Source organism: Sciurus vulgaris (assembly GCF_902686455.1).
Source record: "Sciurus vulgaris genome assembly, chromosome: 1".
NCBI lineage: Eukaryota > Metazoa > Chordata > Mammalia > Rodentia > Sciuridae > Sciurus > Sciurus vulgaris.
In genome coordinates this window covers 27,285,724-27,311,012 of record NC_136461.1, presented here as the reverse complement: position 1 = coordinate 27,311,012, position 25,289 = coordinate 27,285,724, and the positions used below count along the sequence as shown (strand labels likewise).

General features: G+C 46.7%; 1 protein-coding gene across 2 annotated transcripts in view; it reads left to right on the top strand.

Annotated features, from left to right (window-relative positions):
• GRIK3 (glutamate ionotropic receptor kainate type subunit 3) overlaps positions 1 to 25,289 on the top strand; it is a 207,548-nt gene that overhangs the window by 104,392 nt on the left and 77,867 nt on the right. For both annotated transcript variants that reach the window (XM_079100875.1, XM_079100876.1), the window contains exon 2: positions 20,258 to 20,434. In XM_079100875.1, coding sequence (XP_078957001.1) covers positions 20,258 to 20,434 — 177 coding nt within the window. The remainder of the gene's footprint in view (positions 1 to 20,257; positions 20,435 to 25,289) is intronic.

Genomic DNA, 25,289 nt, shown 5'->3' with positions numbered 1-25,289 from the left:
TGGGGGGAGGACAAGGTTGCTAGAATCCCTTTGAACAGCCAGGAGCATGTGAAGATTCTGTAGCCTCATTTGCTAATGATTATAATTAAGTCAGAATCTCTTATTTCAAGCAGAGGCCCTGGGGAGAAAGGCCCAAAGCATGGGGCTGATCATGCTCTCCGTGCTTCCCCGCTGCTGTGCCTCCACCCAAGTGAGCGTGTGCCCACACCTGGCCAGGTGTGCACTCACACCCCTAAGGCTGTGTTAAAGCAACGGTCACTGATGCTCTAGAACTCAGCCCAGTAGAAAACAAAACCTGTCACCCAGGACCCCTGGGGTTTAAGTAGACCTTATACCTTGCCCAAGATCCCTTCTTCATTCTTTCTTGTGCATTTCTAGTGCCCAGGGCTGGGCACCAGGTATGTGGGGCAGACTAAGATGTGGAGGATCTAGCCTTAAATAGCTCACGCCTTAGAAGGAGGGAAAAAACCTTTGCCCAAATCACTGGAACACAGCAATTCCCAAAGCGTGTTTCCGGCGAGATGCTCTGCCAAGAAGGGTTTCCACGGTTGTCAAGTGAGTTTGGGAAATGTTGCATCCCCTGTCTCAGAGTTCAGTGCCCATGAGCGAAGCAAAATACCCAGAGAGTCCTGCAGATGAGAAATCTGCTTAACCTTGTCCAACCTCAAGTTTTCCAAACCTGGAGAAGATGTTCACCTCCCTGCACCTGACTGCAGGTCCCTGGGTTTGCTGAAGTAGCAGTGCCACAGTGCTGCCCCCAGCCAGGCAGAGGTGCCCACTGACCCTTCTACCCAAGGGGCACAGAACGTGGAGTCAGAGCCTGTGACGGAGAGAAGAGAAAGCAGGACGCATCTGTCCCCCCATGCAGGAGAGAAAGAGGATGTCACCCCTGGAGCAATAGGCTGAGGATCCCTTATTCAAGGGGCTTGAGATCCTAAGTGTTCCAGATTTCAGAGATTTTTCTGACTTTGAAGTATTTGCATAGACTTTACCAGCTGAGCATCCCGAATCTGAAAATCCAAAATCCGATATGCTTCAGAGTCTGAAACTTTTTGAGCATCATATCAGCACTCAGAAAGTTTCAGAATTTGGGATTTTGGATTAGGGATGCTCGATCTCTGTGACGACAGGAAGACCTCAAGTTCTCAGCCCTGCCCGGGCACCACTGGGCTACACTGTGGGGTCTCCCAGGTAAGCAGGGAGCTGTGGTTAGGGACCAAAGGGATGCCAAGGTCAAAGCTGGGCTGTAGCTCTGTGAGTCCAGGTGGCCAATACAAAATCAGGAGCAGAGATCCCAGCAGAAGTCAAACTGTGTGGCTGGGAGCAGCTTTGGCAGAACTATTTGTGTTGGCTTTTTCCAGGGCTGGAGGTGGAGGGAGAAGATAGGGCCGAGGGGGCAGGGGTGGGGGGTGGGTGCCTGAGGATGGACAGTTTTGTGGACTCTGGCCAGTGGTGAACCGTACTGATGATTTCAGCATTGTAAAGCCCTGCCTTTAGAACCCCTGTCTGGGAGAGATTCCCAGGGGAGCCCCGCCTGGGATGGCTCCTCCCAGGCTGTCGGGGGCTGGGCTGGGGTGGGGGAGACATGGATGGTTGTTGCCACAGAATAAAAACAACATGTGTTTCCGCTCCCCCAGGCCCCTTTCTGTCGCTCCAGCAGCATTGTCAGAAAAGGAACAAAACAAAACAGAGAGTGGAAGTTGATTCTATAATTAGTGCGGTTTCTTCACTCTTCATTCAGGATCTCCAGAGATCAATTAGCTTGCTTTTAAGCTAAAAGGCATCTGAATAAGTATTTAACCTGCATAGCAATTGATATTTAAAACAGACTAGGACGGGAGTAATAACGCAGAACAGCCCGCTCTCCTCCGCTGATTTCCTGAACTCTGCTCCCCCATCCTCGCCCCTGCCCACTCCCATTTCCAGGGTGGTCTTAAATGGGGTGTCCTGGAGGCCTCAGGGTAGGTCTGTGGGAGAACAGGCTGAAACAGAGGGGCCACTGGAGGCAGGGCTGCCTTCCTGGTGCTGTCCCCACTGTCCAGCAGGTGTCCCAGGTCGGAGTGGAGGTTAGAGTCAGTTACAGCTGGTTGCAGGACTCGCCCCCAACCAGGGACAGCCAGGTCCTCTCTACAGCCACCTCCAGGCACGGGGCAGGGTGTCTCTAATAACGACTGATCAGGGCTGGGCTGGGGTGGGGCGGGCTTGAGGACTACAGAAGCCGAGCATCCTCCTGGCTGGGCATCTTCACTGTGGTGGTCTGAGGGTGTTTGTGTGTCGTCTGGTTTGTCCTGTAACTATCAGAGTCTCCATCTGGGCTTAGCTTCTTAAAACAGCACATGTATGCATTTTATAGATGCGTTTATTTAACAAAAACATCTTGACGTCTTCTCTGCACGAGATAGTGTGTCAGGCACTGGGGTAAAAGAAGATGCCAGAATGGCCACAGTCTCCTGGGGAAGAGAGTGGGGCCCGTGACTGACCACAACGCAATGTAGCACCAAAGTACAGAGAAGGACGCACGTGGAGCCCTGGAAAGGTGTCTTGGTAGGGGACCCCTGGCACAGATAAGGTGACGAGGACTAGATCTAGGAAGTGATCCCAGGGACCAGCACCCTGAGGGGCAGGGAAGTGAGAGCAGCCAGGGTGTGTGTGCAGGTGGGTTGCAGGTGGACTGGCCCCTAGAGAAGCTGGGGAGCAGGCGCCTCCCAGTGGCGCCTCTGCAGGGGGAGGAGTGGCGTTCGTCCACTGGCCCTGTGCCCGCTGGTTGCAGCTGCTGCTGGGCTGGTCCCTCGCCGGCACTTGTGGTGTGTCCTGCACACAGGCCAGGTCAGAGAGAGAGAAAACTGAGGGACGGCTGCAGGTGGCCTTGGGGGTGGGACGAGGGGATCAGGATGGCATCTGGTACGCAGGCTCAGAAGAGAAACGTGGGAGCCAGAGTTGTCAGAATGGCACGGAAAGCAGGAGAGGCGGCCAGGCAGAGCGAGGCTGTGAGCAGAGGGCACAGGAAGGGAGCCGAGAGGCAGGGGGAGGACGTCCTGCAGGAAGGGGCACAGCCTGCTGCAGGTGGGCTGTGGGACTGCTTGACCATCAGTCACGGAGGAGGGGCAGCCCTGCCGGCGAGTGGGGAGGCTGGGAGGCCGCAAGGAGGTTCTAGATCTCCCGTCCTCCAGCCCCTCCGGCAAGGGCACCCCCGCTCGCAGGCCTCTCTGCCGCCCTGCTCCTGCTCCTCCCGCCCGATGACAGCCCATCCCTCATCAGGGTCTCTGGGCAGCACGAGAGCCTCCAGCCATCTCTCGACATGGTCGATTCTGCAATATTTGACTTGCATGTCCCTGAGTTGTACAGACAAAGCTCCGCATATCACCAGATCAATTAAAACAACTGCCACCAGGCCCTGAGACTTAATCTGGAGCTCCCCTGGGTCCCCGGGAGAGCACGTGTCCACTCCTGGAACTGCCTTTTCCCTGGATACCCTTGTCTCCACTGAAGCCTCCCCAGCCTCCCTGCCACCCCATTATAACTTCGGACTCTGTCGAGGGCTTCCAACGTATATTAGATGATTTATGCCATTAAGGCCCCACAGGCTCCCTATGCTGCAGACACTATTAATATCCCCATTTCAGCTGAGGAGACAGAGGCCTGGGGCCGTGAGAGGACCTGCCCAAGGTCATGAAGCTGGAAAGCAGTGGAGTCATGCAAGTCCAGGCTGCCTGGCTGCTGAGTCCCCGGGCTTCACTTGACCATGTCCTCGTTCAATGCATCACCCCCTCTCTCATACCTCCACTCCGTCTCTACATCACCGGACAGTTCTAGAAAGGCGAAGCTGCAGCTGCCCTCCTGCCCAGCACCCCCTCCCTCTCCCCTCCAGCCTCTCCACACTGTCATCATGAATCCATGAGTGAACAAAGAAGGGACACATTTCCTCTGTGTCCCCACTTCCTTGCCCAGAACATCAGAAAGCCCATCCCTGGGCCTCTTTTGCCTCTCTCAACCTTACACAGATGCCCCTCCACCTGCAACGGGGCTCTGTCCTGAGAAGCTCATCTTTAGGTTGAAAACAGGGCAACACAGGGCGCCAGAGTGTCTGTTGTCACCCCTCCTGGCTGGGGGCTGCCACTTGCTGCTGCCGCTGCTGCCACCAGCATCATGAGGGAACATTGTACTGTGTGACCCTAGCCCAGAGAAAGGTCAAAACTCCAAGACGGTTTCTCCTGAATATGTATTGCTTTGCACCATCGTAGACATGAAAAATCCTTCAGGCACATCATCGTAAGCCGGGGACTGCTGGTGCAATGTCCAGCAGAGAAGGCCAGCCACCTCCTCCCCCAACTTCTGGTGAGACACAGGCACAGAGATGCCCAGGGAGCAAGTTTGGAGGCAACACCAAGCCCCTGAGGACTGGCTGAGGTGTTAAGAGCAGCGGCTCAGCACTCAGAGCCTCAGGGGTCCCCCGGAGGGATAAGAGACAACTGCTCAGAACACACAGAGAGGCAACCAGGAAGAGGTGTTAGCAACAGTCTCACTGATCAGGGTCTCAATTAATCCCTGTGACACTTTGGAAACTTCAGAAAAGAACAAAGCCTTCTAGAAAGGAAGAGCAGCCTCAGGCCCGAGGACAGGTGCAGCCTGGGCCTGGTACTGGGGCCCTGCTGTCTGGCAGACAATGGGTGATCACTGGGAACACTGCTTGAGTTTCCCAAACTCATCATGTTTTTGCAAGGTCAAATTCAAGGGCACAAAACTGTTGAAGAGAAGGGAAACCCAGCAGACCCCAGGCAGTCCCTGGACATTGGGAGGTCTGCAGCTTCAGCAGGAGGCTGAGCCTCTGCTCCCCTCTGCCCTGGGGACTCTGGGGGATCCTCTTGCCCACAGTGAGACCAGGGGTGAGGGTGCCTCTGGGATCCCTTCCCTTGATGATGAGACCTGGCAGGGCCAGTGACAATCCTTCCTCCCAGCACTCGAGGTCACATTCAGCTTGACACAGGCCGCTGTAGCATCCTCACTTGGGTGACAGAAGGAGTCCACCATATGGCACATTTCTAGAGGTATAAAAAGCAATCTTTAAAATCCAGCATTTGCTTAGGGTGTTCAGAATGTTTCTCAAAACCTGTGCTAACATACTGCAGTAGAAGGAGCCAGAAAGAGGAGGGTTCCAGCGAATGCGGCTACTTCTCTCCCTCCTTCCCCCATCCTGCCCTGGCGGTGGGGGTAGATTTGAGCAGTAGTTTTCAGGTCCTGCTTAGTGGAGGGCTGGGGGTTTCAGAGCCTCCTCAGAAGCTGCGACATCCAGTCTTCCAGAGCCCAGATGATGGAAATGGGTTTGGGCAGTAGTGTGCTGATAAACACTGTCCAGAAAAAAAAGTCCTGATCAGTAGCATCTGCTTATTTCCATGGTGTAAATTCTCTTGCCATGGCTGATTTCAAGCTGCCAGCAGTTGAAGCACTGGCTTTCCAAGTGCCTGGAAATTTAACTCTTGGCTCTCGCTGGCGGGTGTGAGTCAGCTCCGGCACACGGCTGCTTTGGGCTGCAGAAGGGAATTTTAGAAAGATCCTTAACCTTCCTAGGCCTTGGTGTTCTCCTTTGTAAAGTGGGGCAATGGTGCTTTCTGTCTAATGGGGGCATGGAGGGCCTGTAAATATGGAAGGAAGTGGGTGGAAGAAGGCAGCAGCCTCGCTGGCACATAATCAGCTGGTGTGGTATTATCATCCTCGTGTGTTTCACCCATTGGGGTTCCATGCAAGGGTTGACTTGAAGAAAGTGTTCCGGGGGCACCCTGCTCCACCCCTGCTTACGTCTTCTGGGACCTGTCTCTCTCCCTCTCTCTCTCTCCCTCTCCACACACATGTGCACACACACCCTATCCAATTTCCTTAGCGGCCCTGGTGTCGCTGCTCCATTTTATTAAAGCAGAAAGCAGTGACAATTATTTTCATAATGAACTGGCTCTTCAAATTAATGCCAATTACACTATGCAATCATGATTAAGATTATGCATTAATCAACGGTGCCAACCTACTTATTAGCCTCTTTAAATACTGATCATGAGGAATGTATGGGAAAGGAGAGAATGGAGAGGAGCCAGTTGCAGGGGGGAGTTGCCTCCAGGCAAGGCGGGAGCTCTCTCCAGAAGCCTAGACCCAAAGCAGCCTGTCTTCTCAGGGGTGAAGCTTGGATTGGAACCAGATCCAGCAGACACCTGGGCTTCCAAAGCTGTGGGCTTTCCAGAAGCTGCCTGCTCAGGGGGGAGAAGGGGCAAGGACCCAGAGGGGAGAGAATAATGGGAGACCCTCGATGATTCAGCAGGTGATGAGGTTCAGTGTCCCCGTCCCCTCCCCCAACAACACTGAAAGGAGGTACAGTTCACGCCCTTCTCCAGGTACTGTTAACCCTGTCTGAGGTCAGGTCTTCTGAACGCAGAGCCCGAGGCAGCGATTGAGGTACATGGGGTTTATAAGGAATGCTTTTCAGGAATGTGTCATAGGGGACTGAGCAAAGCAGGGCACAGGGCTGAGCAAAGATGTGGCCCAAGGTCAGGGCTGGCTTTTTGCCTGATAAATAGTGGGAGGGAGGCATTAGGAGGGGCTCTGGAGCATCCGTCATACCACAGAGCTACCTGAACCTGAGCAAGGGAACCACCCTTTCAGACCTAGCTATTAGGCATTGCCTGCAGGCTGCCCCCTGGGCCCAGGAGAGGGGCCTGACCTCCTGGGACTCCCATCCAGAGCTGAGAACAGTTCTCTAGAGGAAATGGCAGCCTGTAAGCAGAACCAAGATTCAACCGCAGGCCTGAGTGGGTGCCCAGAGACATGCAAACTTTTGGGGTCACTTTGTCCTAATGTGTTCAGATAGAATGAGTCCCATCCTCGCACTGAGTCTGGGGGCATCCTCCGCTGCGATAGCTCTAGAATGCTCCAGGGCTTCCCCCTTCTCCCATCACCTCTTGCTCCAGCTTCCTTCTCCGCTAAGCTCTCCACCTCCTCTCTCTCCCCACCTCCTCCACCTCTCTTCCTCCTTCAACCATAATTCCACATGCAGAATGCTGTCTCCTTCTTTCTGTTTCCCCCAAAGAGCAGAGGCTGGTGCCAGCTTCCTGTGACGGACCTTTCTCATGATGAGGGGCTCCTGGAAGCGGGGCGGCGCAGCACCTGAAAGCTCACGTTAAAACCTAAGCATGGTCGTCTGCGATTAAAGCTCCTTGGCTGCTTCCTGCCTTGGGAAATTCCTCCCTCACCCACCTGCAGGCCTGGATCATGTTCTCCTTTCTCCCTTTTGGGCCCACTTTGTGTCCCTTCCTTTCTCTCAGACTTTCCCTCTCTCTCTCTCTGTTTCACATCCTCCCTTTTCAAAAACTCACATCCCATCTTCCTTTCTTTTGCACAGCAGTTTAGTTCTGTTGTCTTATCTTCTCTGTCCAGGCCACAAGGGCTTTTCTTAACGAAAGAAGCCCTCATTTCCAAGATGAAGGCCGTCCTTCCCCCAGAACAGGGTCTAAACCACAGTCCAACAGCAGAATCCAGCCCACCACCTGTTATTATAAATAAAGTTTTATTGGGACACAACAGCACCCATTGGTTTACATGTGGCTGACTTCCTGCAACTGTGGTAGAGCTGAGTCATTGTGAAGAAGACCAGCTGGCCCACTAGGCCTCTGGTCCTTTACAGAATAAGTCCACCAGCCCCTCCCGAGGATGCAGAAGCTCAGATTCATCCTTCTCTAAGCAGCATTGCCTCTCCCCTCTGCTAGCTGCCAGGTATCAAGTCTGTGCCTATTATGCAGTTTGCTACAAGGTTTTAGCTCTTCCTCACCTTACTTGGCCTTTTGAAGAGCATCCCATTTTGCAGATGGGTAAAGTGAGTCTCAGAGAGATTGAGGCGCTGCCTCCAGTGGATTGAGTAGCATTTGAACTGAGACTTGACAGATACACAAGCCAGAATTGTGAGCTCTTTCCACTACTGCACCTCAAAAAGAGTGGAGCACCCTTGGGCATGTCGACTGCTCAGTGGCAAAGCGTAGCTCCCCACGAGACGGTGCTCTGGAGAGCAGGGGCCTGTGCTGACCGAGGTCCAGTGGTAGGTTGACATGGGGCAGAGTTTGCTGGGGTTTGACGGAGCTGGACTGTGTAGACCAGATTGAGCCTGCGTGAAGCCCTGGGAGATGGCTCTGCCCCATCATCTTGACTCTCACTGGGCTGGGCTGGGGCTGGGCTGGGGGTTTTCTTCAAGTGTGTCATTACCAGATCTCTCCTTGGTCTCTGTTAGTTTTTGAAAGTGACAATATATACATGGTGTAAATAGTTTGTAAAATTCAAGGAAATATAAAGAGCAAGACAAAAATAATCCATCCATCCCTTCTACCCAGAGATACTGGTTTTATTTTGGTATAAATTCTTCCATCTTTTTTTTGTTTGTTTGTTTGTTCCAGGGATTGAACCCAGAGGCACCTAACCACTGAGCCGCATTCCCAGCCCCTTTTTTTATTTTTTATTTTGAAACAGGGTCTCTCCAAGTTGCTTAGGACCTCACCAAATTGCTGAAGATGCCTTAGAACTTGCAATCCTTAGCCGGGTGCAGTGGCACACACCTGTAATCCCAGCAGCTCGGGAGGCCGAGGCAGGGGATTGTGAGTTCAAAGCCAGCCTCAGCAACTTAGGCCCTAAGTAACTCAGCAAGACCCTGTCTCTAAGTAAAAAATAAAAAAAGGCTGGGCTGGGGAGATAGCTCAGTTGGTAGAGAGCTTGCCTTGCAAGTACAAGGCCCTGAGTTTGATCCCTAGTACCGCAAAATAAATAAATAAATAAAAAAGGACTGGGGATGTGGCTCAGTGGTTAAGCACCTCTCTGAGTTCAATCCCTGTTACCAAAAAAAGAAGAAAGAAAATGAACTTGTGGTGTTCCTGCCTCAGCCTCCCCAGCTGCTGTAGTCTTTTCTTCCTATAAACATAAATATATGCTTTTTGTTTGGTAAATAGGGATGATATTATAATATTATTTTGCAGCTTTTGCAGGGAAGGGAGCATGAACATTTTCTATGTCGTTAAGTATTCTTTAAGAACATTTTTTTAAAAGCTTTTTTTCTTCACAACCAAAGCTCGCTCTTAACACACAGGACTTAGAAAACAAAACAAACCAAAAGCTCACAATCCATTATCTTTTTACTTTCTAGAAAGCACCTCTGTTAACATTTTGGTGTATGTCCTTTTGGTGTGTCCTTTTCGATTTTAATTGAAATTGCATTAAATTTATAAATTAATTTGAGGAGAACTGACATCTTTACAATACTGAGCCGCCCCTTCCAGGAGTAAGTTATGGGTCTCCATTTATTCAAGCCTCCTTTTATGTCCCCCTGTAAAGTTTTGCACTTTGTTTGATGGAGGAATTGCACATTTATTGTAAAGCATTTTATTTTTTTGTTGTTGCTTTTGTGAGTAGGGTCTCTTTTAGCTCTTGTAATTCCTCACTGTTTATTGCTGATGTACAGGAAAGCTATATGTTTTTCTTATTTGTGTGCCGGTCCTTCTCTGAGCTCTCTGCCTCCTTTCTACTGTTTTCATCTGACTCTTTGGCAATTGGTCAGGGAACCATGATGAGCATCATCAAGTAATTAATTGCATCTCTTTTCTGATTGCAAGACCATGACCTTAAAGGATGTTTTATTGCCGAGAATGTCTGTCATGCACAATAGGAGAGTATAATGAATTCCAATGTTGCCACCCTCTGGCCCCCATGGCCGTCTGCCGGTGACTTCCACCCGATCCACCCGATCCACATTCCTTCACTCCAACTTCCCCATGTGCCTATTAGGTCACCTCCTATTTTGATTGTTAATGTCTGCCACTTGTTTGGCCATGCGGGTGGGTTTCAACCTATCAACTAATCTCTTGCTTTGGGACATTAAGTTGTTTCTGGTTGGTTTTTTTTCCCAATATTATATTAAAAATATCCTTAAAGGCAAGTGTGTTAAGGAATGGAATTACTGGGTCATCTGGTATTTTGATCATTTATTTCCATTAAACACACGCACACAATCGCATGAGGGCTTTTCTGATTAGAAATGTAGCCCATGTTCGCTGCAGAACTTTTTGGAAATTTGAAGAAGGAAATGAGCTACCCGCCGCCTAGCACTCACGGAAAACCACTCCCGATGCCCCAGGCCCGATCTTCTCCCCGGGTTGTGTGGGCGTGCCCCAGGTTCATGCACACCCACATGGTCACCCTTGTACGGTTGCCTGTTACAACCTACAACCTGCTGGAGTCCTCCAGGAAGGGACGGGTTTATTTGTTTGCTTTTTTAAACATTGCCCCCTTTTCCCCTGCTGTTCTCTTGTAATGATTGTTTTCGGAGCCGTTTTAGGCTCACAGCGACATGGAGCAGCAGGGACACAGATGTCCCACTGAACCTGCACGACCTCCCCACCTTCCACACAGACCCCCACAGAGTGCTGCGTTACACTCACACTGACGCACCTCCCAGTCTGCCATTCACATGAGGCTTCTCTATTGGCGCCGAACCTTCTGTAGGTTTCCACACCTGTGATGACATGCCCCCGCCATTGCCGTGTCCTACAGAAGAGGTCTTCTGCCCTCAAGTTCCTCTGCCCTCCACCTGTTCGCCCATCCCTCCCCCTGCCCCTAGAGATCACTGATTACTTTATGGCCTCGTGGTGTTTTCCGTCCCAGGATGTCGTGGAGCTGGACTGTAGCATGTGTAGCCCTTTAGGATGGGCTTCTTCCACACAGTGATCTCACCGATGTTTCTCTGTGTCTTTCCGTGACTTGATGGCTCATTTTTCTACGTGTGGAATACGTCATCGTGTGGCTGCCCCGGCTCGGTGGTCCATTCGCCTACTGAGGACCGCCTTGGTGGCTTCCAAGTCGGGGCAATTATGACTAAAGCTGCTATAAACACCTGGGTGCAGGTTCTTACGTGGCCCTGTTCCAGCTCCTTTGGGTAAACTCCAAGGAGCTCGGCTGTTGGGGAGCATGGTAAGTGCGCGTTTCTCTTTCTAAGAAATGGAAACACTGCCAGGGCAGCTGCGCTGGTGTTTGAGCCCAGGAGCCCTGCGTGCGAGTTCCCGGAGCTCCGCATCGTCGCCGGCAGCTGCTCTTGGCAGTGGGCTGGCTTGGGGCCATTCTAATAGGTGTGTCGAGGGAGCTCATCCCTACAACTCCAGGATGTGGAGGGTCTTTTCTAGGTTTCTTTGTCATCTTCTTTGAGAGCCCTCTGTTAAGGTCTCTGGCCCGTTTTGCAGTCCAGTTCTTTCTTTTCTTTTTGTTGAGTTCTCAGAGTTCTTTGTATATTTTGGATAAGAGTCATTTAGCAGGTAAGTCCTAGTCCAGAGTCTGGCCCTTTCATTCTCTTAAGGGTCTTTTGCAGAGAAGAACATTTGAATGTGGATGAATTGCAGCTGTTCAGTTCTTTCTTTCATGAATTGTGCCTTTGATACTGTATCTCAAATGTCATTGCCCCACTCAACGTCTGGATTTTCTCCTAGGTTATCTTCTAGGAGTTTTATAGTTTTGAATTTGGCATTTACATATGATCTGTGTCAAGTTCATTTTAGTGAAGGGTGTGAGGTCTGCGTTGATATTTTTTTTTTTCTTTTGCATGTGGCTGTCTGGTTGTTCTACCGCCATTTATTTGAAAAGCCTATTTTTTTCTCTCTTGCTTTTGCTCCGATAGCAAAGATCAGTTGCCTCTGTTTACATGAGTCTGTTTCTAGGCTCTCCATTCTGTCCCAGTGATCTATGTTTCTATTCTTTATTAAATTTTTTTAGTGCTGGGGATTGAACCCAGGGCCTTGTGCATGCAAGGCAAGCGCTCTACCAACTAAGCTATATCCCCAACCCTTATTTTTCTATTCTTATGCCAAGAACATACTACCTTTTTAGTTTTATTTATTTTATTTATTTTTTGGTACAGGGGATTGGCACTTAACTACTAGGGGCACTTAACTACTGAGCCACATCCCCAGCCCTTTTAATTTTTATTTAGAGACAGGTTCTCGCTAAGTTGCTTAGAGCCTCACCAAGATGCTGAGGCTGGCTTTGACTTTGGCGGTCCTCCTGCTTCAGCCTCCTGAGCCGCTGGGATCCTTTTAATTTTTTAAAGAATAAACTCTTTCCCACCCCCTCCTTTACAGTGCCAGGGACTGAACCCAGGGCACAGCTCATGTTAGGCAAGTGCTCTACCACTGAGCCACACCCCAGCCCCCACTCTCTGGACTCCAGCAGCTTTATCGTAAGTCTTGAAATCCTGTAGTCTCAATCTCCAGCTCTCTTCTTCTTCAATATTGTGTTGGCTCTGAGGCATATGCTACAATATGTCGTAGCATTTGGATACGCGTCTTTTGCCTCTCCACGTACATTTTAGAATCAGTTTGTCAACAGTCACGAAATAACTTGCAGGGGGAGTTTGCATGAGCTTGCATTGAACCAGTTGGAACTGACATCTTGACAGGACCTCCTCTTTCTCTCCATGAAGGCTGAAGTTTATTTCGTTCTTTGATTCCTTTCATTCAGAATTTTATTTCCTCAAATAGATCCTGCACATATTTGGTTAGACTTACACCTAAGTATTTCTTTTCTTTAAATACTAATGTAAATGATGTTTTTAAAACTTTCAAATTCCACTTGTTCATTGCTGGTACGTAGGAAAGCAATCGACCTTGGTAATTTGCATCCTACCTCCTTGATATTATCTCTGATTAGCTGCAGGAGTTTTTAGTTGCCGTTGTTGTTTTTGGCTTATTTTTTGTTTGTTTTATTTTGATTTTCTACATAGTCATGTCATCTGTAAACAAAGTTGTTCTATCTGTATATTTTTATTTCCTCTTCTTGTCTTATTGCATTAGCTACTACTGCCAAAAATGATATTTCCTCCTTCCTCGCCCCCACCCCCCTGGCAATGGCCATTCTTGATGTTTCTCTGACTTTGAGTATTCTCAGTACCTCATTAAGTGGAATCATTTGTTGTTTGTCTTTTTTGAAACTGGCTTATTTCATGTAGCATAATGTCCTCAGTGTGGATCCAGGTGACAGCACATATCACATTCGAAATGGACATGTGAAAAGGAAAAGAACATTCTATTGTATGTCTCAGCCACATTTTACTTACCCACTCATCCATCACTGGATGTTGAGTTGCCTCCATGTTTTTGTGGTTGGGAATAAGGCTGCTGTTAACCTGGGTGTACAATTATCTGTTTGAATCCCTGCTTTCTGTTCTTTGGATGTATTCCCAGGCGTGGAAATGCTGGGTCCTCTAGTATTTCTATTTTTAGGAACTGCCATTCTGTTTTCCACAGCAGCTGTACCATACATTTCCACCAATAGTGCACAAGGGTTCCAGTTTTATCATATCTTCACATTTATTTTCTGCTTTTTTAAAAAATAGTGGCTACCCTACTGGGTGGGAGGCATTATTTCACTGTAGTTTTCATCTACATTTCTCCTGATGAGTGTGATGTTGAACATCTCTTCATGTGATTATTGGGCATTTGTATATCTTGTTTGGACAAATACCTAACCAAGTCTCAGTTTTAATTGGGTTGTTCGCTTTTGTTGTTGTTGTTGAGTTTTAGAAATTCTCTGTGTATTCTGGGTTATTAATCTCTTATTAGGTGTATGATTTGTAAATATTTTCTCTCATTCTTCAGGTTGCTTTTTTACTTTCAATAGTGTCTTGATGCACAATTAAATTTTTTATTAAGTTCAATTTATCTAGTTTTTCTTTTCTTGTCTATGCCTTTGGTGTTAAATTCAGGAAAATCACTGCTAAAACCAATGTCATATAGTTTTTCTTTTGCCCTCTTTTTTCCCTAAGGGCTTTAAACTTTTAGGCCTTACGTTTATTAAGTGGTGAATTTGAAATTAGGAAGAGTGGGTCTTTACTTTGTTCTTTCCCAAGACTGTTTTGGCTATTCAGGGCCCCTTGAGATTCCATATTGATATGAGGATGGATTTTTTTCCTTTTTCTACCAAAAAAAAAAAAAAAAAAGGCATTGGAATTTTGATATAGATTGCATCAAATCTTTGGGTAGTATTGACATCTTAATAATAGTAAATCTTCCAATCCATGAACATGGGCTATGTTTCCATTTATTTACGTCTTTAATTTCTTTCAGGACTGTTTCGTAGTTGTAGCTCCTTGATTAAGTTAATTTGTAAGTATTTTATTCTTTTTGGTGCTATTGTAAATAAAATTGTTTTTGTAATATCCTTTTCAGATAGTTCATTATATGAATATAGAACTGCAACTGATTTTTATGTATTGACTTTGTAATAAGATACTTTACTGAATTTATTAATTCTAAGAGTTTTCGTGGAACACTGAGGATTTTCTACATAAAGATCTTATCATTGGCAAGCAGATAATTTTACCTCTTCCTTTTCCATTTAAATGCCTTTTATTTCTTTTCTTGCCTAATTGCTCTGGCTAGAACTCCCAGTGCTATATTGAAGAGAACTGGTGAAAGTTGACATCCTTCCCTCATCCCTGGTATTGATACCAAAGTAAAGTGTTCAGTCTTTCATCACTAAATATGATGTTTGCTCTGGGTTTTTCATACGTGACTTTTATTATATTGAGATAATTTCCTTCTATTCCTAGTTTATTAAGCTTTTTTCTTTAATCATGAAAGTGTGTTGAATTTGTCATTGCCTTTTCTGCATTGATCAGGATGATCACATGGGGATTTTGCCTTTATTCTGTTAATGTGCTATAACTCTGTGATCGATTTCTATAGTTTTAATGAGTCTTGCATTTCAGGACTAAATCGTCCAATCATTTACTTTTCATCTCAATGTCTTTATACTTAAAGTAGGTTTCTTGCAGACATATATAGTCTGATCCTGGTTTTTTTTTTATCCACTCCGACAATCTGTCTTTTAATTCATATATTTAGAACATCGATGTTTAAAATGAGAATGGATATGGTTGTATTAATATTTACCATATTTGCTAGTGTTTTCTATGGGTTATCCTGACCTTCGTTCCTATTTTGTTCTTTTCCTTTTTTTCTCCCTTTTGTGGATTTCACTGAGCGTATTTTATGACTCCACTTCCTCTCCTCTTTTAGCATTTCAGTTATACTTCTCATTTTGTAGTTGCCGTGGAGTTTAAAATGTACACTTACAACTAATCCAGGTCCTCTCTCAAACAACACTCGCCACCTACAGTGCTATGACCTTATAGTGATATTCCTTCCTCCCACAGGATATCAGTGCTGTCCTGCGTTGCTAATACACAAACATGCATAAGTGTTTATATATGAACACACTGTTACCATGATTATTTTAAACAAAGTGTTATCTGTTAGATAATTAAAAATAAGAAAAGTGATTTTTAAAATTTTACCCTGATTTTCTCCCTCCATTGTTTTTCCTCTGCATATAGAGAGCCGTCTCTCTGACCTACATCATTTACCTTCTCTCTAAAGCGCGTCTCTTGACATATCCTGCATACAGGTCCACTGGCAGCAAATTCCCTCCATTTTTGTTTGTCTAAGAACATCTTTATTTCTCCTCACATTTGAAGGATAATTTTTCAAGGCAGAGATTCAAGGTTGGTGGGGTGTTTTTGTTGTTGTTGTTGTTGTTGTTTTTAACTCTCCATAAATATTTCACTCCTCTCTTTTCTTGCTTGCATGGTTTCTGAGAAGGCAGATGTAATTTTTTATCTTTACCCTCCTGTAAATAAGGTGCATTTTCCCTCTTGCTTCTCTCAGGAGTCATATATATGTATATATATATAAATAAAATCTTGGTTTTCTGTTGTTTGGAAATTATTTCCCTAGGTGTCATATCAGGGGCATTTATCCTACTTGGTATTTTCCGAGCATCCTAGACCTGTGGTTTGGTGCCTAACATTAATTTGGGGGAAATTCTCGTTTGGAATATCACCCTGTTCCTGCCTCTCTCCTCCTTCCGCTAGCCTCATTTATGGCTGGATGACTTTTGTCCTTGGTTGACCCAGCGTTCTTGGGTATTCTCTTCTGTTGCCCTCCTCCTCCTCCAGTCTTTTCTTGCTTCTCAGTTTTGGAGATTTCCATTGAGATTTTCTCAAGCTCGGGAATTCTGTCCTTAGCCACATTCCATCTACTAAAGAGCCCATGGCAGGCATTCTTTATGTCTGGCACAGTGCACCTACCTGCCGTCCGCTTCTTCCAGGGGCACTTGTAGAAAATGAATCACACTTCTTCTGCCTCCTCCTCTGATGGTTCCAACATCCCTGCCACATCACAATCTGGTGCTCATGCTCTGTCACTTCAAATGGTACTTTTTGCCATTGAGTTTGCCCTGTAATCTTTTTCCTGATAGCCTGACAAGCTGTGCCAGGTAAAGGAAAGAGCTGCAAAGAGCCCCGCCCAGAAGCGCGGTGGGAGGGCGGGAGGCGGGGAGCGCTGCACGCCCCGCCCCGTCCCACCCACTGCCCTCGGCGCGCGAGGATTGCTCTCCAACAGTCACTGCAAGGGCCTGGTCGAGCGCCAGGGTGACACGCACAGAAGTGCGGGGACCTAACCAATAGGTGCGCTGGAGTTTCTGTCTCTCAGGCCTGTCCACCCTGAGCGTCCAGCAACGTGTCAATCGCACTTGGATTTTCCTGCTGGCTCCCTTGGAGATTTCTCCCCTGAGCAGTTACAGTTCTCTCCATTCACTGCCTCTCCAACTTGGGAAAGAGTGGTTTGCCCTGGTGCCTCGCTTCTCTCCTAGATCCAAGGACGGTTGTTCATGTTTTAGTTCGTTCTGCTTTTTATTTTGTAGCATGGAGTGTCAGCTTCCAGCTCCTGAGCTATCAGACCAGAAACTGGAAACCCCTATGTTTTTTAAATTTCCAAAAAGCCATTAAAACCAGCCAAATACCCATCAACTGGTGGGTGGATACATAAAATGTAGTACATCCATCCAAAGTAATAATATTTAGCAATAAAGAGGAATGAGGTGCTGATACATGCTGCAATATTGATAAACCTCAGACAACTAAGTACACGAAGCCAAAAGCAAAGGAACACACATTGCATGATTCCATTTATATGAAATGTTAGGAAAAGACAAATCTCTGCAGATGGAAAGTAAGTTAGTGGTTTCTGGGCGCAGGAGTGAAAATGATGGGTGACTAGAAATTGTCACACAGGGTCATATTAGGTTATGGGAAAGTCAGAACACTGGATGATGGTGATGGTCACGTGACTCACTGTATACTTAGAGCAGGTGAATCTTGTGGAATGTAAATAAAGCCTTGATACAGTTGAATTTTTAAAAGAATAAAGGTTTATTGGAAAATTTTTTTTAAAAACATTGAAACAATAAGCCATGTCTCCTTTGATTCTCATGTTAATGATTTAAGTTCCTCCTCCTGTCTTCTAAGGTAGAGTCTGACTATGTTTCTTGCAAACACCTTCATTGTTCATTTAAAAATAGATCATGGATATTTTCTATATCATTACTCTTTTTGGTATTAGAGATTGAACTCAGGGGCACTCAACTACAGAGCCACATCCCCAGCCCTTTTTTAGTTTTTATTTAGAGACAGTTTCCCCAAGTTGCTAAGGGTCCTCGCTTAGTTGCCAAGGCTGGCTTTGAACTTGCAATCCTCCTGCCTCAGCCTCCCAAGCCTCTGGGATTATGGGTGTGCACCACTATGTCCAGCATATTGTTACATTTTTGCTGTTATATAGATATACTCCTACTTATTTACCATTTATCTTATTGGACGACTCTAGATCTCCTTCCCCATACGTGATGGGTGTGCCCATTTTTGAAATGAATTTCTAGAAATCTAAGTATTGAGTCAAAGATACGAACATATTTAATGCTTTGATAAATTTCTAATGACTGCAGGCAAGACAGGTGAACTGGTCTCCCCTTCCACCAAGAGTTAAGCAGAGTCCATTTCCAAACCCTGCCAAAGTTGGGCTGCACAGTTTGTTTTATATCTTAATCAATTAGAGGAGCAAAAAAATAGTATCTCACTCTGGATTTAAATTGAGTTTATTTAATTATTAGGAAAGGTGCACATATCTTCAATCATTAATAGCTTATTTGTATTTTTTATTGTTTTATAAAATGTCCCTACTTCCTATTTGAACATTTTTTCTTTTTGTTCTTTTGCATTTTTGTCTTTTTTGTTGAGTTTAAGTGCTTTTTATAAAATAAAAACATAAGAACATCGACCTTTATTCTGCAAGTACATTGTTTTTCATTTAATGCTGTTTATGGTAGTTTTTTGTTTTGGTTTTGATACCTGGGATTGAACTCAGAGCCACATCCCCAGCACTTTTTTTGTATTTTATTTAGAGACAGGGTCTCACTGAGTTGCCCAGGCTGGCTTTGAACTTTCATCCTCCTGCCTCAGCCTCCGGAGCCACCATACCCAGCTGTTAATGGAAGTTTTGATGAGAAGTTTCTGTATTGTTATCAGTCTTTCTTCTACAGTTTCTGTCTTTCTTAAAATACTTAGGCCTTTTCCACCCCAGGACTGTGTAATATTCACCTACATTTTCTCTTTTGGTTAATTTTACAGTGTTCTCTTCCCCTCATTCTTATTTTCTTGCTATTTAATATTTAATCCATCTGGAATTATTTGGATGTATGGATTAAGATTGGAGTCTAAAATTTTTCCCAAATAATTGAATAATTGTCAGAGGACAATTAATGAATAATTCATTCTTGACTGACCAATGGGAAACAACCACCTTTATTGAGCTTTCAGTGTTGACCTTGTCTTGACTCTCTCCCCAGGGGCTTTGTCTCGAGGTTGCTCTGTTTTCATGCGCTCTTACCATGCGGTTTTAATTGTTTTGATTTACTAATAGACTTTAAAGTCTGGCAATACAAGTCACCTTTCATTGTTCTTGTCAAGGCAGTTTTGGTCATTATCTTAGGTTTAGTCTTCCCAGTACATTTGAGAATCATTTTGCCAGGAAAAAGAAAAAAACAATCCTTCCGCGACTTTAATGGAATTGAATTAAACTGAAAAATTTATTTGGTGAAAATGAGCACCTTGAACCTTGCTGCCCAGGAGCATGCCATGCCTGCTCATTGAAGGCTCTGTTTGTTGTGGTGGTTGTTTTGTTTGTGTGTGTGTCTTGGTCCTGGACATTGAACCCAGGGACACTTTACATCCCCAGTCCTTTTTGTGTGTTATTATGACTTATCTATTTATTTTTTGAGACAGGGTCTCACAAGTTGCTTGGGGCCTTGCTAAGTTGCTGAGGCCGGCCTTGAACTTGTGATCCTCCTGCCTCAGCCTCCCAGGTCACTGGGATTATAGGTGTGTGCACGACCAGGCCCAGCAAAGACCATGTTTACACCTCCCACTGGAGGTGTTTTTATTTGTTTTTGTCATTAAAAAAAAAAAAAAAAAAAAAAAAACTGCAATCGTACACTTCTTATGTGGTTGGTTATTTGCTAATGAATATTTGGGCTGATATTGTAAAGGAAAGTTTTTTGCTGCTGTCTTCCAACTGGTTGTCGCTAATATAAAGAAATACTATTAATCTGTTTTAACTGGTCATTTAGTTGACCAGCTCTTACTTGTTCTCATGGCTGCAGAATAATTTCAGGGCTTTTGAGGGGACATTATTTGCAAATAAGAATGTATTTCTTAACAAAAGCTGTGCCTCTGAATTCATTTTCTGCCTTGTCTGGTTGGTTACTGGTACAGTGTGAATCTTCACCCACAGCCTGCCCCCCCCCCCCTTCACTAGATATTAGTTAGTGTGATATTAAAGGCTGATGTGAGCTCCAGGTGCTTCAAGAAGTGTCTTTTCTGCTGCTGTTTTATCAAGCGTTCTTAATAGCAGTAGATATTGGATTTTTTTCAAATGACTTCCTGCATTTTGTAAGTTGATCATTTTTTTTTCCTCCTTTGAACTATCGATGTGGTGGAATGATAGTCATGGATTTCTTGGTATTGAACCAGTCTTACATTTCTGGAATGGTCATGGTATGTTATCCTTGTGATATTCTGGTAGATTATACTTGCCAGATCCCTACTGAGAATTTTTCATAGCAATATTCATAGGTTGATTATTTTGGTCTGCTCGGCTCTGTTATCAGGAATTTGCTATGGGGTGACAGGCACCCCCGGAGGACTTTCATAGATCCTATGCCCTGGCACGGTTTGTATATGTGGCCATTATCCGGGATATCACTGAACCCTGGGTGGGGGACCTTGTCCTTGAGACCCTGGGAGCCGAGCAGTTTTGCTCTGTCCTGTCCCTGCTCCCCACCCATCCTGCTCGCCCATCTCTCGCAGGAGGAATCTTCGAGTATGCGGACGGCCCCAACGCCCAGGTCATGAACGCCGAGGAGCACGCCTTTCGATTTTCTGCCAATATCATCAACAGGAACAGAACCCTGCTGCCCAACACCACTTTGACTTACGACATCCAGAGGATTCACTTCCACGACAGCTTTGAGGCCACCAAGAAGGGTGAGTGAGCTGCCCCTGGCTGTCCTCGGCCCACCCGGGGATGGGCCAGCGCTCAGCCAGCGTCAGGCCTGGGGCCTTTTTCTCATGGTCTGGGCTCCTGCCTCAGTCCTAGTTCAGTTCGGGCTGCTGTCTGTCAACTCAGGCCACTGTCAGGGGCTGGGAGGGAGGGAGAGACCCAGGAGAGGCGTCAGGGCACCAGGGCCTGAGAGGAAGCAGTGGCTGTGGGTCTCCAGCACTGCCCCACCAAAGCTGAGGCTTTCTAACTTGTTTCTTCTCAGTTTTATTTTATTTTTAACTGACAAATAATAATTGTAGGTATTTTGGGGGCATAGTGTGATGTTTTGATACATGTATGCATTGCGATATGATCACATCAGAGTAATTAGCGTGCTATCAGTCCAAGCATTTATCATTTCCTTGCGGTGAGAACATTCGAAATTCTCTTTTGGGCTAAGGATGTAGCTCAGTGGCACAGTGCTTGTCGAGCAAGGGAGCTTGTGATTTTGAATAAACAACACATTATTATTGACTAGAGTCACCTTGCTTGGGAAGCGTTTGTCTTTCATCAAAATCCCACCCAAAATATCAATATGTGAAATACACATAAAATAGATAACATGCAAGTTTGAATGTGCAACATCTATTTGCTGTAAAAAGACAAGAAAAACAACACAGCTGCTTCAATGCCTGCGGCCACTGACCCCAGAGGTTACGAATGACCCTGGGAGTCTGACATGGGACCTCATTATTCAGTATTTTCTAGAAATGAGTTGTGACTGCTGCACAAGAAGAAGAAAATCCTAAGTGATAAAAAAAAAAAAAAGGAGTTGTGATCAATCCGATTTCCCACACCTGGATTTTTAAAAAGTAAAATACAAACCAGTGTTGTGGCGGATCTCTCCTAATTAGAAGAAGTGGTAAAAATAAACACCAGCGACTCCAGGTCCTCGCACGCACAAGGAAGGTGACTTGTGGACACCTATTTGAGGGCGGTGGTGTGCTTTGTGTTACTGCTTAAAACACACACACACACTCATGCATACCCCGCACACACCATCGGCCCTCCTTATCGACGGCTGACTCCATATCCATGGTACAGCCAACCACACATCAAAAATACGCAGGGGACAGACAAACAACGGCATCTCTGCTGAACACAGGCAGATTTTTTTTTCTTCTCATTTTTTCCCCCAGTCGCATGTAACCACTATTCACGTAGCATTGGCACTGTACTGGGTATTACAAGTAATCTGGAGTTGACTTAAAGATTCTGGGAGGATGTGGGTAGGATATATGCAAATACTGTGCATTTTATAGAAAAGACTTGCGCAGCTGCAGATTTGGGTTTCCTCAGGGGTCCTGGAACCAATTCCCCGCTGATGCCAAGGGAGGCTGCATATATGAACTGTATTTTTACATATATATTTAATTCAAATATATCTTCAAGGCTTAGATAACTCTGGAAATAGCTTCCATAGAACCTGCGATTTCCATGTAATTCTGCTTAAAATTCTCAAGCCTAAGGAATCTCATTCCCAAAATGACGCGGTCATCCTTCCTGGAATATGATACATGGCCTCTCACTTTTCCTCTTCAAAGCCCTTATCACAATTTTTAGTTAAATAAATGTGTGTTTAGCGTCTTTTCCATTTTCCCCAGCACCTCCGAAAAGAAGACTCTCTCTTGATAATGGACAGGGACCCCTGGCACCCGTAAGACTGGCGTGTAGCAGTTGCCCAGTGCAGTGATGGTTGAATGAATCAGTGAATGAATGACGTGGGTCGGGGCACGGGGGCCTGAGACTCATTGCCTATCATTACCCCGCCAGCCAAGCCTAGGGTACCGCGTCACCCATGCATTTTTGGACCGACTGGGACCATCCACAGGAGATCCTTGTCTTCTAAAGAGCTCCCAGTTTGTAATCATAGATGATTTTGTCCCAGTCCAGGGCACTGCATCTCCTGGGCTCACACGTGCAGACCCATCTAGACGCTCCTTACTGCTGGTTCTAGTTTCCAAAGCTCCATTGTGGGTGAGCATCTCAGCAGGAAGGGGAGCACAGACTGGTCTTGGAGTCGACTACCTGGACTGTAGTTGTGTGGCCTTGGACAAAATATCCTATGCCTCAGTTTCCTCATCTGTGAAATGGGTATGCCTGGTAAAGTAGTCAGGGAAGTAAGTGTCTGGCACTATAGTTACGCCAGGTATTGCCCCTGTTACGCTTGGCTCCCTTGCCCTCCATGTGCTGAAGGTCAAGACAGGACCTGTCTGCTACAGGGCCTCTCCACGGTTGGGGCCCGCCCTGCCCGCTGCTCCAGAGGCTTCTGTGTGGAAGGTCAGAGGCTCCCTGACATGGAGCTCGGTTCCGTTTGCGTTTTTGAATCTCAGAGCCAGCCTACATCAGCCTGGAAGAGCCTCGCTCTGCCCATCAGCCCTCCTCCCTGCCCGAGTCCTCCCGCCCTCTTCCCAGCATGCCCTGCAGCCAGTGCTACGCAGTGAAGTATCCACCTTCCTGCTGAGGGTCCATGCTGACACCCACTGTCCAGCCTCCTCAGGCTAGAAATGACTACACTCAACCAAAACTGCTCCATAAAAAGGTCAGGATCCAGAACAAATGCCCAGAGTCAGAACACGAGGCCCACGTGGGTCCAGCAAACCCAAAGGGCTGGGTTGTCAGTCCAGTGTTTCTGAAAATCACTACAATAACACGGTGCCTCCTTGGTGGTGTGCTGCAGTTCAACCCAGGGGGCTTCCCAGCAGGGGGCCCAGGCAGCACCTCAGCCTTCCCAGGGGGCTTCCTCCAGTAATGTATAGTCCCACCTAACATGGAACAGGTTGCCTGCAGCAGGCCACAGACAAAAGCCCCCAGCTCCTCAAAGTCCAGCCTAGGCTCCCAGGTGACCAAAGCCACAGCTCCTCCCTACCCTATACCAACCACATGACTTTTTTGCTTAAAACCTTGAATGGGTCCCTTTTACAAATCATCCATCATCAGACACCCATTAAGGGGCCACTTGGTCTCTTAACCTCTGGGTTCTAGATTCTAGCCCTACATTCCACCTCAGGGCCTTTGCACATGGTCTCTCTGCTTGTAGTTCTTTCACCCCCATCTCACTCCTGCCCTGCCCTCGACTAGCTAACTCATTCTTCTTCTTAGATACTTCCCCAGATGAGGCCAGGTCTCCTTTCATATTTATAACACCCTGGGCTTTTCTTTCACAATCCTGTGGAGGGGGCTGGTGGGGGTGGGGGATTGTCCATCTTGTCCACTAGTCTGTGAGTCTGACTTGTCTTTTTACTGATCCACTACAGAAACTCCCATGGACCTGCACATGGGAGGCCCAAAAGCAATATGGTATTTTGATCTGATGAAAAAAAATGAATGGATTCCCAGTGTGTGAACCCCTCTGAACAAAAACCGCTCCTTCTGATCCCTGCAGGAAGCAAGGCTGTGCCCTCTACAGTCCTACCCAAGAGGGTAGGAAGCTAAGTCAGTAGCTAGACCGGCCTGAAGCAAGGGAAGATCACAGGGGTGTGGTGGCCGGGCAGGAGGGCTTCCTGGAGGAGGAGCGACTGAGTCACACTTTGAAGGATGCTGGGTAAGACCTCGGCGAGGGCCAAAGCAGGAAGCACAGTGGTCGTGTTATTTGAAGCAGGCCAGTTTATACACTTGAGAAGCCCTTGTGAGTGAGCATCCACTGGGTGTTGGGGATCTCAGAGTGGCCAGGGCAGAGGTGACCAGTCCCTGACACCACAGAACTTGTGTCTAGTGTGGCTACAGCAATGGCAGGACCGTGAGTTGCAGAAGATGAACAGGAGAGGGAGGCGGAGCCCTGGCTGACCCGGGAGCATTTGGTTATAAGAAACAAAACCTGCTTAAGCCAGTTCCAAAGGCTCCATCACCCCCGCCAAGCTCTAGATCACCCCCACCAAGCTCTGGACCGCACCCACCAAGCTCTGGACCGCCCCCACCAAGCTCTAGACCACCCCACCCTGTGTCAAAACCCGTTTCATTTCCATTGCCCCTTGATGTGTTCCCCGCAGTCTGCCGGGGGCGTGCTGGCGGGTGTCTTTTGGCACACACGTGTCCCCATGGGTACTTGGGGGTGGACGTGCGGGGTCCTAGGATGCGCACAGGTTCAGCCACATGGTTTTCTGCAGGGTTCCCCACAGGGTGGGACCTGCCGCTGCTCCACAGCCTCACCAACGCTTGGTGAAGTCGGTTTATTTTTTAATTTGGGCTCTTCTGGTGGTTTATGAAAGGGTAATCTCATGGTGGTTTTATTTTGTATTTTTCCTGATGACTAAAGAGGTGGAGTATTTTTGCTTATCCTAAAAGGTTGTTTGAATATTCTTTTTTTCCCTCTCACATTTTTTATTGGTGCATTATATTCGTACAAAATGGTGGAATTTGTTATCATGTATTTGTGCGTGCACACAATAGATCAATATAGTTTGGCCAATATCACTCCCCAACACTTCTTCCCTCCCTCCTGAAAATATTCTCTTTTGGGAATGCTCTTTGGAGCTGTTTGCCTCCCCACCCCACCCACCCTGCAATGCAGGGGATCAAACCCAGAGCCTCTTGCATGCTGGGCAGCTGCTCCACCACTGAGTCTCACCCAAGCCCCCCAACAATTTTCTCTCTCTTTTTTCCCTTCCAATTGGTTGAGTTGCTTGTCATTTTCTTGTTGGTTTGTAGGCGCTCTTTATATGTTCTAGATAAGAGTCCTTTGTTAGAGATAAATGTCATACAGCCATTGTACACAGGCTTGCCTTTACACTGCTTAGTGATACCTTTTGAGGAGCAAAGTCCTTAATTTAAAGAAGCCCAGTTTGTTAATATTTTCCCTTG